Source organism: Aureococcus anophagefferens (genome assembly GCF_000186865.1).
Source record: "Aureococcus anophagefferens unplaced genomic scaffold AURANscaffold_5, whole genome shotgun sequence".
NCBI classification, from domain to species: domain Eukaryota; class Pelagophyceae; order Pelagomonadales; family Pelagomonadaceae; genus Aureococcus; species Aureococcus anophagefferens.
This window is the reverse complement of record NW_008705565.1, coordinates 2,537,683-2,551,822: the sequence shown is the minus strand read 5'-3', so window position 1 is coordinate 2,551,822 and position 14,140 is coordinate 2,537,683. Positions and strand designations below refer to the sequence as shown.

At 72.5% G+C, this 14,140-nt stretch overlaps 2 protein-coding genes across 2 annotated transcripts; one reads left to right on the top strand and one right to left on the bottom strand.

Annotated features, from left to right (window-relative positions):
- Nucleotides 1–3,843: 3,843 nt before the first annotated feature.
- Nucleotides 3,844–5,729, top strand: AURANDRAFT_52985 (hypothetical protein; the record flags this gene model as incomplete). Its single annotated transcript, XM_009036861.1, has 4 exons — nucleotides 3,844–4,241; nucleotides 4,305–4,365; nucleotides 4,430–4,489; nucleotides 4,690–5,729. The coding sequence occupies 4 exons, from the start codon at nucleotides 3,973–3,975 to the stop codon at nucleotides 5,608–5,610; spliced, it is 1,311 nt and encodes a 436-aa protein (XP_009035109.1).
- A 665-nt stretch (nucleotides 5,730–6,394) lies between these two features.
- On the bottom strand, nucleotides 6,395–8,372 carry AURANDRAFT_62822 (hypothetical protein; the record flags this gene model as incomplete). The annotated part of the gene is made up of 4 exons (XM_009036783.1): nucleotides 6,395–6,414; nucleotides 6,450–6,532; nucleotides 6,978–7,418; nucleotides 7,618–8,372. 4 exons carry the CDS (start codon nucleotides 8,370–8,372, stop codon nucleotides 6,395–6,397), a joined length of 1,299 nt encoding a protein of 432 aa, XP_009035031.1.
- Nucleotides 8,373–14,140: the final 5,768 nt, after the last annotated feature.

The following is a 14,140-nucleotide window of genomic DNA, read 5'->3' as shown; positions in this document are numbered from 1 at the left end:
CTGCTCCGTGAAGGCGCTCCTCCGCGCGCGGCCGTCGTCGGCGCTGCGGGCGTCGCTCCTGCCGGGCGGCGCGCTCACGCGCGACGATTTGTTGGTGTTGGCGCTCGGCGCGGCGCGCGGCGTCGCGGCGCTCCACGCGGAGCGCATCGTGCACCGGGACCTCGCGTGCCGGAACCTCCTCGTGCACCGCGTCGACGGCGAGTTGCGGGCGGTCGTCTGCGACTTCGGGCTCGCGCGGCTCCGGGCCGCGGCGGCGTCCAAGGGGTTCACGACGCAGGAGCTCGGCCCCGTGCGCTGGGAGGCGCCGGAGTCGCTCGAGCGCCGCGAGTACTCGGAGGCGTCGGACGCCTACGCGCTCGGCTGCGTGCTCCACGAGCTGTCCGCGCGCGGCGAGACGCCCTGGCCGCCGAGCTGGCGCGCGACGGCCGTGGCGCACGCCGTGCTCTCGGGCAAGCGGCCCGCGCCCTGGGCCTGCAGCCCGCCGGCGCTCGCGTTCTGGCGGCGCCGGTGCTTCGAGGCGCGGCCCGCGGACCGGCCGGCCGTCGCGGCCGTCGCCGAGGGCCTGCGGGCGGCCATCGCGCGGAACGCCGCCGCGGCGTCGGCGCTGGAGGCGGCGAAGCAGCGCGTCGGCCGGCTCCAGGCGGGCACGCGCTGCGGCAAAGTCGCCGCGTCGGGGCGCGTCAAGGCGAAGCGCGCGTTCCTCGCCGACGACCTGCGGCGCCTCGGCGTCGCCCGGCGTCCCGCGGCCGCGACGAGTTTCGAGAGATGTCGACCGGGAAATTTTACGAAAGACCGTCACCGACGCGCTCCGTAGGCTTCGCCGCGCCCTTCTTCGACCAGCGCCTCGCGCGGACGCTGGGCAAGTACAGCGACCACCGCACGGCCGTGAGCCTCGCGCGCGTCGCCGGCAGGGCAGCAAAAGAGAGCGACATTCCCAACTTCAAAGGCTCCTATCTCGGCCGTTTTCCACTCGTTTTGGCTGATTTTTGGACGAGCGATCATCTCTCGGAGCGCTCTCGAAGCGTGGATGCTATCTCCGGAACGCGCGCGCGCGGAACACTCATGTTGAAGCGAACTTGAATCTCTCTTTTCCTGCCCAGGTCGCCGGCGTCGCCGTCGTCGAGGAGGCGCCGTCGCTGCCGCCGCGCGCGGCCCTCGCGCGCGACAACGTGCGGCGGCGGCGCTCCTTCAAGGACCTCCAGCTCCGCGCGGAGGACCTCGCGCACGTCGCCGGCGCGGGCGACCTCGCCGTCGCGCGCGCGAGGCGGTCGCGCGTCGTGCGCGTGCGGGAGGCCGCGGGCGAGGTCCACGACCTCGTGCTCCCCGCGGACGCGCCGGCCTCCGTCGCCGACGACTGGGCCGCGGGGCTGAGCTGGTGCGCGGGCCGCCTCGGCGACCGCGGCGCCGCGCGCGCGCCGGACGGCGCGCCGCTCGACGGCCGCGCGGCGGACGCGCACGCGGCCGCGCGCGGCGCCGACCGGGCCGCGGTCGCCGGCGCGGACGGCGCCGTCGACCTCGACGACGAGGAGGCGGGCTGGGCCGCCGTCGAGGCCTGCGCGCGCGGCGGCTTCTTGCTGAAGACGCAGCGCGCCTACGTGGCGAACCAGGCGCCGCCCCGCCACGAGCGCTTCTTCTACCTGTCGCACGACCTCGCGGAGCTCCGCTGGGAGGGCCACGACGGCGAGGCGCGCAAGGAGAAGCACGTCGACCTCGAGGCCGTCGACCGCGTCCGCGCCTGCGCGGGCGGCGGCGACGACCGCGACGGCGACCGCGAGCGCCTGAGCTTCGACACGTGGCCGGCCAAGGCCGCCACGAAGCGGGACCTCGCGCGCGGCGCCGCGGCGCTCGCGCGCGCCGCGGCGCACCGCGACGCGGAGAAGTTCGCCTTCGAGCTCGTCGCGGACGGCGGCGACTGCCTGCTCCACGTCGAGGCGCCGTCCGCGGCGGCCAAGGGCACCTGGCTCCGCGCGCTCGCCGTCGCCCTCGACCGCGTCCGCCGCGACAAGGCCGCGGCGCCGGTCCGCGGCGCTAAGGAGGCACTGCAAGGTCTACTGCACCTTGCAATCGTCGGCGCGTCGCATGGTGTGAGAGCTCTCGCAAAAACAGCTCGATGCCTCGGCTCCTCGTCGTCGCCGGCAGCCCTTGCGGCGGCAAGACGACGCTCGCGGCGCTCGCGTGCAAGGAGCTCGGCGGCGCCTGCCTCGTCGACAAGGACACGCTCGAGTGGCCCCTGGCCAACGCGGCCCTCGTCGCCGGCGGCGAGGCGCCCGACGCCCACGACTGCGACTTCTACGCGGGCACGCTCAAGGCCCTGGCCTACGAGACCTGCTTCCGCGCCTGCGAGCAGAACTGCAAGGCCGGCAACGACGTCGTCCTCGTCGCGCCGTTCTCGACGCACACGAAGGACCCGGCGTGGCTCCAAACGCTCGCGAACCGCTGCGGCGCCGACGCCTTCGGCCTCGCCTGGGTCACGGCGGCGCCCGCCGTGCTCCGGGCGCGCAAGGCGGCGCGCAACGCGGGGCGCGACGCCGCGGAGCTCGCGAGCGCCGGGTCGTCGCTCGCGGACGCGGAGGCCGCGCGGCAGGCGTACCGGCCTCCCGGGCCGCACGCGTTCGTCGACACGTCGGACGTCGCCGAAGAGGCCATGGGCGCCCTCGCGGCGCGCGTCGTCGCCGAGGCCTTCCGCGGCGGCGCGCGCGAGGAGACGCGGCGCGTGCTCTGCTGCGGCCACGCGTGCGTCGACGTCGTCCTTCGAGGCAGCGACGACCTGCCGAGCCGCGAGGGCTACGCGGCCGTCGACGCCTTCGAGCTGCGGCCCGGGGGCAGCGTGTCCAACGTCGCGGCGCAGCTCGCGCTGCTCGGGGCCGGGGGGGGGCTGGCCGCGGACGCGCACACGACGCTCGGAGCGGACGGCTTCGGCGACTACTTGGTCGGCGCGTGGCGGACCGCGGGCGTCGGCACGGCCCGCGTGGCGCGCGACGCGGCCTGCGCGACGGGCGCCGCGTGCCTGCCCGTGTACCGGAGCGACGGCAAGCGCGCGGTCTACTGCGCGCAGGGCTGGAACGCGAGACTCGAGCTCGACGCGGCCGCGCTGGGTGCGTACGACGTGGCGACAATAGGCTACCCCCACGTCATGGGCCCGGCCCTGCGCGGCGCGCGGCTGCGGGCCCTCGCGACCGAGGCCAACGCGCGGGGCTGCTGCGTGTGCCTCGACGTCAACGAGGCCTCGGACGACGCGGCGCTCCCGCTCGGCGACGCGCGGGACGCCTACGGCGCCGTGGGCCTCTTCCACGGCAATTTGGACGAGGCCGCGGCCTGCGCGGGGCTGAAGGCGGCGCTGCTCGCAGCGCACGGCCTCGACGACTCGCTCGAGACGGTCCTCGACGACGCCGCGGTGGAGAACGTCGCGCGGAAGATTCTCGACCGCGGCGCGGGCCTCGTCCTCGTGACGCTCGGGCCCCGGGGCTGCTTCGGCGCCGCGGGCGACGAGGCCCGCCTCCGCCGGGTGCTTGGCCGCGCGTGCCCGCGGCGCCTCGAGGGACTCGCGGGCAAGGCCGCGTTCCGCCGGGCCTTCGCCGTCGAGGGGACCGTCGACTCCGTCGGCGCCGGCGACGCGTTCCTCGCCGGCGCCGTCGCCGCGCTCCTCCGGGCCGCGGACGACGCCGACGCCGCGTCGACGCTCGAGGGCCTCCTCGACGCGGCGCTCGCGTCCGCGTGCTTCCGCGTCGACACGGGCCGGGGCGACGCGCCGCACGTCGGCGCGCTCCTCGCGCGCGCGGCGGCCATGATGCCCCGCCTGCCGTGAAGGCGAACTTTAGCCGAATCCTCGCGCAAACGAGAGGCAAAACTCACTCCGCACGGCCAGGAAGCCGAACCTCGTCGACACACGCTGCCCGCCGGCCGCGGGGCGCGCGCGCATGGCATCGTGAGGCGCCGCGCTTGCGCTCCCCGCCCCGCGCCTCCCGCTCGACCATGTCCGAGAAGCGCGCGTGCCCCCCGGTGAAGCGCGTGCAGAGCTTCACGCTCCACAAGAAAATCGGCTCCGGCTCCTTCGGAGAGATCTTCTCCGGCGTCAACGAGGGCGGGGAGGAGGTCGCCGTCAAGCTCGAGGCCGTGGAGACGCGCCACCCGCAGCTCCTCTACGAGAGCCGCGTCTACCGCGCGCTCGCGGGCTCGGCGGGCGTCCCGACGGTCCGCTGGTGCGGCGTCGAGGGCGACCACAACGCCATGGTCATGGAGCTGCGCGGGGCCCGCGTCCCCCGGGGGCGTCCACGGCGGGGGGGGGGGTCAGCCGTGCTCCGTAGGCTCGGCCCGTCGCTCGAGGACCTCTTCAACCAGTGCGGCCGCCGGTTCACGCTCAAGACCGCGCGGCGCCCGCGCCCCCCGTCGACGCCCCCCCCGCCCCTTTTTTGGAGCGAACCCCTCCCAGGTCCTGAGCGTCGCGGGCCAGCTCCTCGAGCGGCTCGAGGCCGTCCACGTGCGCCACTTCGTGCACCGCAGGGCAGGAAAAGAGAGCGAAATTCCCAACTTCAAAGCCTCATATCTCGGCCGTTTTCCACTCGTTTCGGCTGATTTTTGGACGAGCGATCATCTCTCGGAACGGTCTCGAAGCGTGGATGCTTTTTCCGGAACGCGCGCGCGCGGAACACGCACGTTGAAGCGACGTTGAATCACCCTTTTCCTGCCCAGGTGCACCGCGACGTCAAGCCCGACAACTTCCTCGTCGGCCGCGGCGCCGTCGCGTCGCGCGTCGTCCACGCCATCGACTTCGGGCTCGCGAAGAAGTACCGGGACCCGCGGAGCCACGAGCACATCCCCTACCGCGAGAACAAGAACCTCACGGGCACCGCGCGCTACGCGTCGATCAACACGCACGTCGGCATCGAGCCCTCGCGCCGCGACGACCTCGAGTCGCTGGGCTACGTGCTCATGTATTTGGCGCGGGGGTCCCTGCCCTGGCAGGGCCTCAAGGCGGACACGAAGGCGAAGAAGTACGAGCGCATCAAGAAGCGCAAAATGGAGACGTCGGCGGCGACGCTCTGCGACGGCTTCGCGCCCGAGTTTCGCCGCTACTTCGAGTACTGCCGGAGCCTGCGCTTCGACGACCGGCCCGACTACGCCTACCTGCGCAAGCTCTTCCTCGACGTCTACAAGCGCGAGAAGTTCCGCGACGACAACTTGTTCGACTGGGACTTCCTGCCGCGGCGCGCGCCGCCCTGGGACGCGGCGCGCGGCGCGGACGCGCCGCCGCCGCCGCCCGCGCCGGCGGCGCGCCGCGGCGCGCCCAAGGCCAAGGAGGAGGCGCCGGCGGCCGCGCCGGGCGCGCCCGCGCGGCCCCGCGCCAAGGCCTCGCCCGAGAAGAAGCGCGGCGCCGCCGCGCCGCGCGACGGCGCGCCGGCGCCGCGCCGCGGCAAGTCGTCGCGCGGCGCGCCGGCGCCCGACGCCAATAAGCCGCCGCGCGCCGCCGCGCCGGGGCCCCGGGCCCGCAAGCCCCGGGGCCGCGACGACGCCGCGGACCCGTCGTCCGAGAACGACGGCGGCCCGCGCCGGTCCACGCGCAAGAAGGAGTCCGTCGAGCGCTACGTCGCCAACTCGGCGACCGTCGACTGACCCCCCGTTTTCGCGCGGCCCTTTTTCGACCGCCGCGCTCGCTCGCGCCGCCCTCCCCCCGCGCCCCCGACCCGACGCCACGCCGGGGCGGGGGCGCGCGCTTATCGTGTGTAGCTGCCTCTTCTGCATCCTCTTGCTTTCGATTCGCGTGGATTTGTCGCCTCGTTGAAGTCGTGTTGAAGCCGGCACTGACTCGAGCTGAAAGCCCGCTCGCATCGAGAGGGTGGGCCAGGCTTTCGAGTGGCCTCGACGCTCCCCGGACGCGACACAGCGTGCGCGCGCGTCATGCGGCGACTCCCGGCGCCGCTGCGCGGTCTCGTGCTTGACCACTTACGGTTCCCGGACGTGCTGAGCGCCACAACGACCGACCGTACGGGTCGAGCGGTCCTGGGCGCTGTTCGCAGACTTTCTGGCGTGAATGACCGCGTTATGTCGTCGCCGCACTTGCTGAACAAGGTCCCTCTCTGTGAAATGATTCACATAGAGTCAAGGAACGCCCTCGTGTTCGAGCGCCTCGCCTGGGCCCTGCAGACCCTGCGGCATCTCCGCGGTGTGGCCGTCAGATTCGCCAAAGAAACGGATGAGACCGCCTGGCGTCAGAGCTGCGTGACGCTGTCCAATTCACCAGAGCTCGGCCGTCTCCGAATGTTCCGTCCCTACGGATTTATTACGAAAGGTTCCGCCGAATGTGACGAGTTCAAATCGCTGCTGCTCCAACTCGAATCGGACTGCGCGCTCGTTGCTGCGTTATCTTGGCGTTGCCCAGCCGCTTTCATCTCCGAGCTTATCCGTCGCGGTGCGAACCTGAATGGGGAAATCAAGGGTTTTTATGGTGAAACAAGCGAGCACGTCCTCGAACATGCGTGCTATTATGGGCAGGTCGAGGTCGTTCGGGTGCTTCTTGACGCGGGCTCTATACCTCCTGATCGCAAGGGCACGGGAAGAAACGATGCGTTTGTTAACGCTGTCCTAGAAGGAGCTCTCGACGTCCTCCGACTTCTTTACAATTCAGGCCACAGATCGAGTTTCCGGAGCATACCACGCGGGGAAAATTTGCTACATTGCTTCGCGACTCCCTCGAAAGACCATGACGCTACGACCACGCTATCCATGGTCAGGCTCATCTGCGAGCGCCAGCCGTCGCTCTTGACTCAAATCACACCCTTTGGCTACACGCCTCTGATGCACTTGACCTTCAGCCACTGCCACGATCACTGGCGGCCAAATGAGCCACAAGCCGATCGAGATGCCCTGTTCAGGAGCCTCGCAAAATACATGTCCCTTTACGAAGCTCACCAGCGTCGCAGCGAGTAATAATGTTCCTAAACGCGCCGTCCCATAGCCTTTATTAAACCCCACGCGCTCACCTGTCCTCGTCGTCGTCCGTCGTGTCCGGCTCGAGGTCGACGTCCGGCGGGTCGTCGCGCGCGGCGTCGAAGAACGACGCCGCGCGGACGCCGCCGACGGGCCGCGCGAGCGGCAGGCGGAAGCGCGCGCCCGCGCGGAGCGCGGCGAGCGCCTGCGCGGACCGCGCGGCGAAGTCGAAGCGGTGGGCCCGCGTCGCCGCGTCGTAGCGGCCCAGCGCCGCCGCGACGTCACCGCCGCCGGCCGCGAGGCACGCCTTGAGCGCGATGGCGTCGAGCATCGCCGCGCGCAGCCCGCTGCCGACGAGCGGCGAGAAGAGGTGCGCCGCGTCGCCGAGGAGGGCGAGGCGGCCCCGGCTCGCCCGCGCGGCGGCGAGGTGGTAGAGCGGGTGGCGCACGACGGGCCGGCCGCCGCCGGCCGTCGCGGCGACGACGGTCGCGGGCCTGTGTGGAAATCAACCAGTGAGATGGGACGTCGGGGCCAAACTTCAGAAATCTCTAGCTCGGTCAAATCGAAGTCGATTTGGCTGATTTTTGGACGAATCGATTGCTCTCGTCGAGTTCTCGAAGCACAGCAGAAAACCTTGCGTCGAAACGGTCGCATACGCGCACATTGAAGTCGGGTTGAAGATTTGATTTCCACACAGCCGCGGGCCACGGCGTCGGGAACGCGGCCGCGGCGCGCGCGACGGCGGCGTCGACGTCGGCGTCGCCGGCGCCAGCGTAGGCGTGCGGCGGCGCGTCGCCCTTCGGTCTTCGCGGGGGCTCCGGCGCGGGCGCCGTGACGCCCCAGTTGAGCGCGGGGCCGACGGCGTAGCCGTCGAGGCGTGTGTCGCCGTGCTGCCAGAGGAAGAAGGTCCCGTCCGCGCGGCCGCCGAGGGCGGCGAGGGGCGCGAGGCCGCGGTAGAGGCAGAAGCCGCTGTAGGTCGGCGTCGCCGTCGCGTCCACGCGGCGCCGGAGCGTCGACCGGCCGCCGTCCGCGAGGACGACGAGCTCGTAGGGCCCGCGGTCGGCGCCGCCCGCCAGGACGATGTGCGCGCCGCCGGGCCCGTCTTTAACGTCGGCGACGGCGGCGCCGAGGCGCAGGTCCGCGACGCCGTCGCGCAGCCAGTCCCAGAGCCGACCGTAGGCGACGGCGGGCTGGCTGCACGGCGCCGCGGGGCCGTCGGGGTGCTCGCGCGTCAGCGCGTTCATCTCGAAGGGCGGCGGGCGCGGCGCCCGGGGCCGGATCGCGTCGTAGGGGACATTGCACGAGAGCCCGCCGCCGCGGTCGCTGAAGGGCGCGCCGTGCTTCTCGAAGACCGTGACAACGAAGCCGGAGTCCTGGAGCACCTGCGCCGCCGACAGGCCGCCGAGGGACGCGCCGACGACGGCCGCGCGCCGGCGCTTGTCGGCCATGCGTCGCGATTCAAGGGTGCCCCATGCAAAGTCCGGCCATAGGCTGCCCCATGCTCTCTGACACGAGGGGCAGTGTCGGCGTCAATCTTCAAGAAAAAACAGCGCGCTCTCATCGGCGCTGGGGCAGCCCCTCTCCGACTGGGAGAGCGTTTTAGGCGGCCGCGTCGCGCCGCGCCGCCGAGTTCGCCATGCGCAAGGCGTCGCTGCGCGGCGGGCGCCTGAAGCAGATGGGCGCCATGGCGAACCTGTTCACGTCGGCGGAGCGGCCGCCGCCGCGCGACGCCGCGGACAAGGGCCGGAGCGCGCTGCTGGAGCAGCTCGACGAGAAGGCGCTGGACCGGCTCAAGGACGAGTTCCTGCGGCGGGGCGGGTCCCGCGGCGTCGACCGCGCGGGCTTTTTAGGCGCCGTGCGGTCCATCTGGCCCGGCGGGTTGGACCGGTCGCGGCTCGCGTCGCTGCAGCACGTCTTCGACGAGGGCGACGCGGACGGCGCGGGCGTGCTGCGCTGGGACCAGTTCAGCTCCTACTACTGCGCCGTGGCGTCGGCGTCCCAGAGCGGCCAGCGCAGCGACCTGTTCGGCACGGCCTACAAGCCGCGGCCCTACCTCGGGGAGGACGCGTTCAAGCGCGCGCGCATCGCGAAGCTCCACTACGTGGCGAAGCTCGAGGCGCTGCTCGTCGTCGAGGTGGGGTCGCCGGCCATCGGCGTCTTCCCCGCGGGCGAGAAGGGCGGCCTGGAGCCCGGGCCGCGGCAGCGGTGGACGCCCGACGGCGAGGGGTCCGTCGAGGAGGTGCTGTACGTGGCGCCGCGGCGCCAGCTCGTCGTGGCGCGGAGCGTGGGGCCCTTCGGCGTCTACGACGTCAAGTGGGGCGCGGCGGTGCCGCTGCGCCGGGTCGAGTTCGAGGCGCCGAGCGAGCGCGTCGAGCCCGCGCGGCTCTTCTGCTACGGCGAGCCAACGGACTGCCTCTTCGCCTTCGCGCCGACGACGGCGACGCTGGCGACGTGGTCCATGGAGGAGCGGCGCCTGCTGAGCGTCGTGACGCCGCACCGGGGCGGCATCGTCGGCGCCGTCGCGCTGGACCGCGCGAATCTGCTCGTGACCGCGGGCCAGGACAAGAGGCTGCTGGTCCACGACCTGGGCGACCTCTTCGAGGGCGGCGCGGGCCTGCCCCAGGTGCGCCACGACATCAACGGCGGCGGCGGCGCCATCCGGGCGCTGGCCTACTCCGACGAGTACGGTCTGTTGGTGACGGCGGGCTACGAGTGCGAGGCCAACTGCCTGGACCCGCTCGTCAGCGGCCGCATCGGCGTCCAGATGCGCCTCGTGGGCCACCGCCACCCGCTCAGCGCCGTCGCCGTCGTCACGCTGCCGAGCGGCAGCCACAAGCGGGGCTCGCGCGACGCCGCGGTCACGCTCGACACGAACGGCGTCTTCCGCTTGTGGGACCTGGACCGGGCCCACTGCGCGCACGACCACCACGGCTCCGTGGCGCTGTGCCTCCACACGTTCCGCGTGGCGTCGGCCGTCGACGAGGTCGTGCGGCCGCGATTTTTATGCGGCGCGTGGGGCCGGGGCCGCGCCTTGGTCGCGGCGACGCGGCACCGGGCCTACTTCTTCGAGGCCGTGGCCTTCGACGACGGCGCCGCGGAGGACGACGGCGGCGTGAAGCGGGCCAACGCCGAGGCGCCCGTGGCGCTGGCCTACAGCGCCTGGATGGCCCAGTTCTACGTCTTCGACGCGCGCCGCGCGACGGTGCTGGAAGGTCTCGACGTCGGCGAGGCGGCCTACGAGCCGCGGGCCTTCGAGCACTCGCTCCGCGGCGGCGGCAAGGCCGACGCGGAGAGCGGGTCCTCGGAGGTCACGGCCGCGGCCGCGTGCCCGCGCGCGCGCAAGGTCTTCGTCGGGTACGCGTCGGGCCGCGTCGTCGCCGTCGGCCTCGCGCTCGAGGAGACCGTCGCGACGTACCACCCGCACCTCGAGCGCGTTTTAGCGCTCCACTACGTGCCCAAGTTCGAGGTGCTCGTGACGATCGGCGGCGACCGCACGCTCGCGGTGCACGACGGCCGCGTCGACGCCGGGGCGGGACAAGGGCGCGAACTTCCCGACTTCAAAGGCTCCTCTCTCGGCCGTTTTCCACTCGTTTCGGCTGATTCTTGGACGAGCGATCGTCTCTTGGAACGGTCTCGAAGCGTGGATGCTTTTTTCCGGAACGCGCGCGCGCGGAACACTCGCGTTGAAGCGACGTTGAATCACGCTTTGCCCGCCCAGGTCGACACGGGCGACGAGGACAAGCAGACCGCGGAGATGAACCGGCGGCGGCGGTTCCGCTTCGTCCACGGCGCGCACGACGGGGCGCTCGTCGCGACGGCGCTCGACGCGGATTTGGGTTTGCTGGCGACGGCGTCGTCGGACCTGAGCGTCCGCGTCTGGGACCTCGCGACGCTGCGTTTGCTATCGCTGCTGCCAATCGCGGACGGCCTCGAGGTCGGCGCGCTCTGCTTCCTGGGGCCCTTCCCGGGCCTCGCCGTGGCCCGGAGCGACGGCAGCGTCGGGCTCTACGCCGTGCGGGGCCACGCGCGCGCGCGCAAGGGCGCCGCGACGCCGCCGCTGCTCGCGACGCTGACGCCCGGCGCGACGGCGATCCCGCCGACGTCGCCGCTCCGGAGCCCGCGGCCGAACCCGCTCGCGCCGCCGACGGCTCTGGTCTTCCTGCCCCCGGAGGACCGCGGCGCGACGGCGCCGGGCGCGGCCGTCGAGGGGTTGTTAGTGGACGGCGACGACGCGGGCGGCGCTAGGACGTGGCGCGTGCCCCTCGACACGCTTGGCCTCTTCAGCCCCAAGGACGCGTTCACGGCGGGCGTCGACATGCGCCAGGAGCTCGGCTGGGACGACCCGGGCGATTCGCTGCGGGGCGCCGGGGCCACGGAGCTCCGGGCGGCGCTCGACGACTCGCGCGCGCGCGGCGGCGCGGGCCGCGACGCCGCGCCGCCGCCCCCGAGCGACGACCGCCGCGACAGCGACGCGTCCGCGACGGCGTCGACCCTCGCGCTGTCGCCCAAGGGCGCGCCGTCGCCCAAGGGCGGCCCCGGGTCCCCGGGCCTCGGCCGCTCCAAGTCCGCGCCCGCGTCGACCTTCGACCGCCGAAAGACGGTCCGGGGGGCCGCGGACGAAAACGAATCGGGCGGCGACGACGACGGCGGCTCGCCGAAGCTCAAGGCGGACAAGCCCCGGCGGTCGCCGACGCTCCGCGCGTCCGCGGCGAAAAAGACGCTCGCGCAGAAGAAGTCGCCGAAACTGCTCCGGAAGACGCACATGGAGCGCGCGCCGAAGCACCGCGCGCCGACGCTCAAGCCCGCGCCGGAGAAGGGCCGGAGCGCGCCGACCATCGAGGCGTCGGCCTACGAGCGCATCCACGACGACGGCGTCGTCAGCCTACAGACGATGGCGCTGCCCGGCCGCGACCGGGCGCGGCGCCGCGTGCTGTCGCTCTGCCGCGACGGCACCGCCGCGGTGCTCTACGACACTTTGAAGCGCCACGCGCTCCTCGACGCGTCCGCGGCGGAGAAGCCCAAGGCCCGCACGTCCTGGCTCGGCTCGAAGCAGGGCAGGAAAAGGGTGCGAAATTCCCAACTTCAAAGGCTCCTATCTCGGTCGTTTTCCACTCGTTTTGGCTGATTTTTGGACGAGCGATCATCTCTCGGAACGGTCTCGAAGCATGGATGCTTTTTCCGGAACGCGCGCGTGCGGAACACTCACGTTGAAGCGACGTTGAATCTCTCTTTTCCTGCCCAGGCTCGAAGAAGTCCGGCGCGTCCGTGCGGCCCATCGACCGCGCCTTCGACAGGACCTGCGACGCCGTGGAGGCGAGGCTCGGCGAGTGGACCGCGGCGGAGCGGCGCGCGTCGGGCATTTCCTTGGGGTCCTTCGAGAGGGGCGGCGCGGGGCGGCCGGACCAGCACGCGACGCTCCTGCTGCGCAACGTCGTCATGCGCCAGCGCGAGGCGCGCCGGGACGACTCCAGCGACGGCGAGAGCGGCTCGGACGACTCCGGCACGCCGCGCATTCCGCCGCCCGTGGACGAGATGCCGAGCCAGCGCCGCGTCCGCGCGACGATGATGTCGCAGGCGAAGCGCGGCGCGCTCGAGCGGCCCAAGACCGCGCCGCCCCTCGGCCGCGGCGCGCCGACGCCGGAGCCGCCGAAGACGCCGGAGAAGGGCGCCGCGCCGGCCGCGCTCGCGTACGCGAACCACTCGCGGGAGCTCGACCTGCGGACGACCGCGTCCGTCAACGAGCGCAAGAAGCAGAAGACCGAGGAGCTCATCGAGACCATCGTCGCCGGCGCGGGGCTCGGCGCGAAGCGGGCCCCGCAGAAGCAGCGGCCCGCGTCCGCGCGGCCCGCGGAGCGGCCCGCGGAGGCCTTCTCGAACGGCGTCTACGAGCGGTCGTCGTCCGTCGGCGGCTGGGACTGGCCGTCGACGCAATCCTTCGCGGCGGGCGGTGGCGGCACGCGGGGGTCGGCGACGACGGAGAGCCGGCGCCATTTTAGTTTGGCCGCGGACTCGCTGGAAGAGAGCGGCCACGCGTCGCCGAGCGGCGTCGACGAGGTCGTGCCCGAGGGCGCGATCCTGGCGAGTCTGGAAAAGTCCGTGCGGCTCCAGAGCCGCTTCGACGCGCTCACTCGGGCCGAGGACGACCGGGCGGAGACGCGCGAGGAGAAGGACCGCGCGCACCGCCGGCGGCGGCGGCTTTTGGGGGCTCGAGGCGCGCGGCGGCCCGCGGCGAAGTCGTGGCGCGACGACAGCGGCAAGAAGGTCGAGCGCGACGCGAACCTGCCGACGGCGGCCTTCTACAAGACCTACGGGCGCTTCGGGAACTACGATCTGGCCACGGTGCTCCACGCGCGGACCGTCTTCAAGGAGTTCGACCCGGACGGCACGGGAAAAGTGAGCGCGAAACTACTGAAGCAGATCACGGAGGACCGGAGCCACTTCGTGCGCCACATGTCGTCCCTCAAGGCCATCTTGCAGGGCCTCGTGCTCATGTGCGAGGAGGCGCGGACGTCGACGTGCACCTTCGCGCGGTTTTTGTGCCTCGTGATGTGCGACGCGAACGACGCCGAGCGCGCGCGCGCGGAGTCGACGGCGAAGATCCTGGACCTGCTCGTGTCCCTCAAGGCGACGCTGGCGGAGGAGAAGCCGGCGACCATGGGCGCGCTCGTCAAGGTGCTCGAGACGGAGATGTCGCCCGTGTTCAAGGAGTGCAAGAGCGGCACCGTGACGCTCAACGACCTGCGCGAGCTCGTCAAGGTCGCCTTCGGCGACAAGGAGCGCGTCGACGTGGAGCGCATGGCCTTCCGGCTGAAGATCGACCTCGAGAAGGAGATGACGCAGCAGAACCTCGTGGACTTCTTCAAGCTGCAGTACTCGGAGCCGACGCAGCGGAAGAGCCGCCGGTCGTCGATCTCGGGCTCCGCGGACTCGCGCTGGTCCATGGTGTTGGACCTCCGCGCGAAGATGCGCTCGAGCCGACGGTTGTCCATCTCCCTCGACTCCCACCCGGCCTCCGAGAAGGGGCCCAAGGCCGAGGGGTCGCCGCCGGCGGTGAACTTCGCGGTCCAGGCGCTCCTCGGCGGCCGCCGGTCCTCCGCGGGCGGACGGCCGACGACCTTCGCCTCGGTCCTCGCGGGCGACGTGCCCCTCCACCACAAGTTCGACGCGTAAGGGGGGCGTTATGCGGTGGCGGTGGGGAGGCGTCGGATCCGGACTC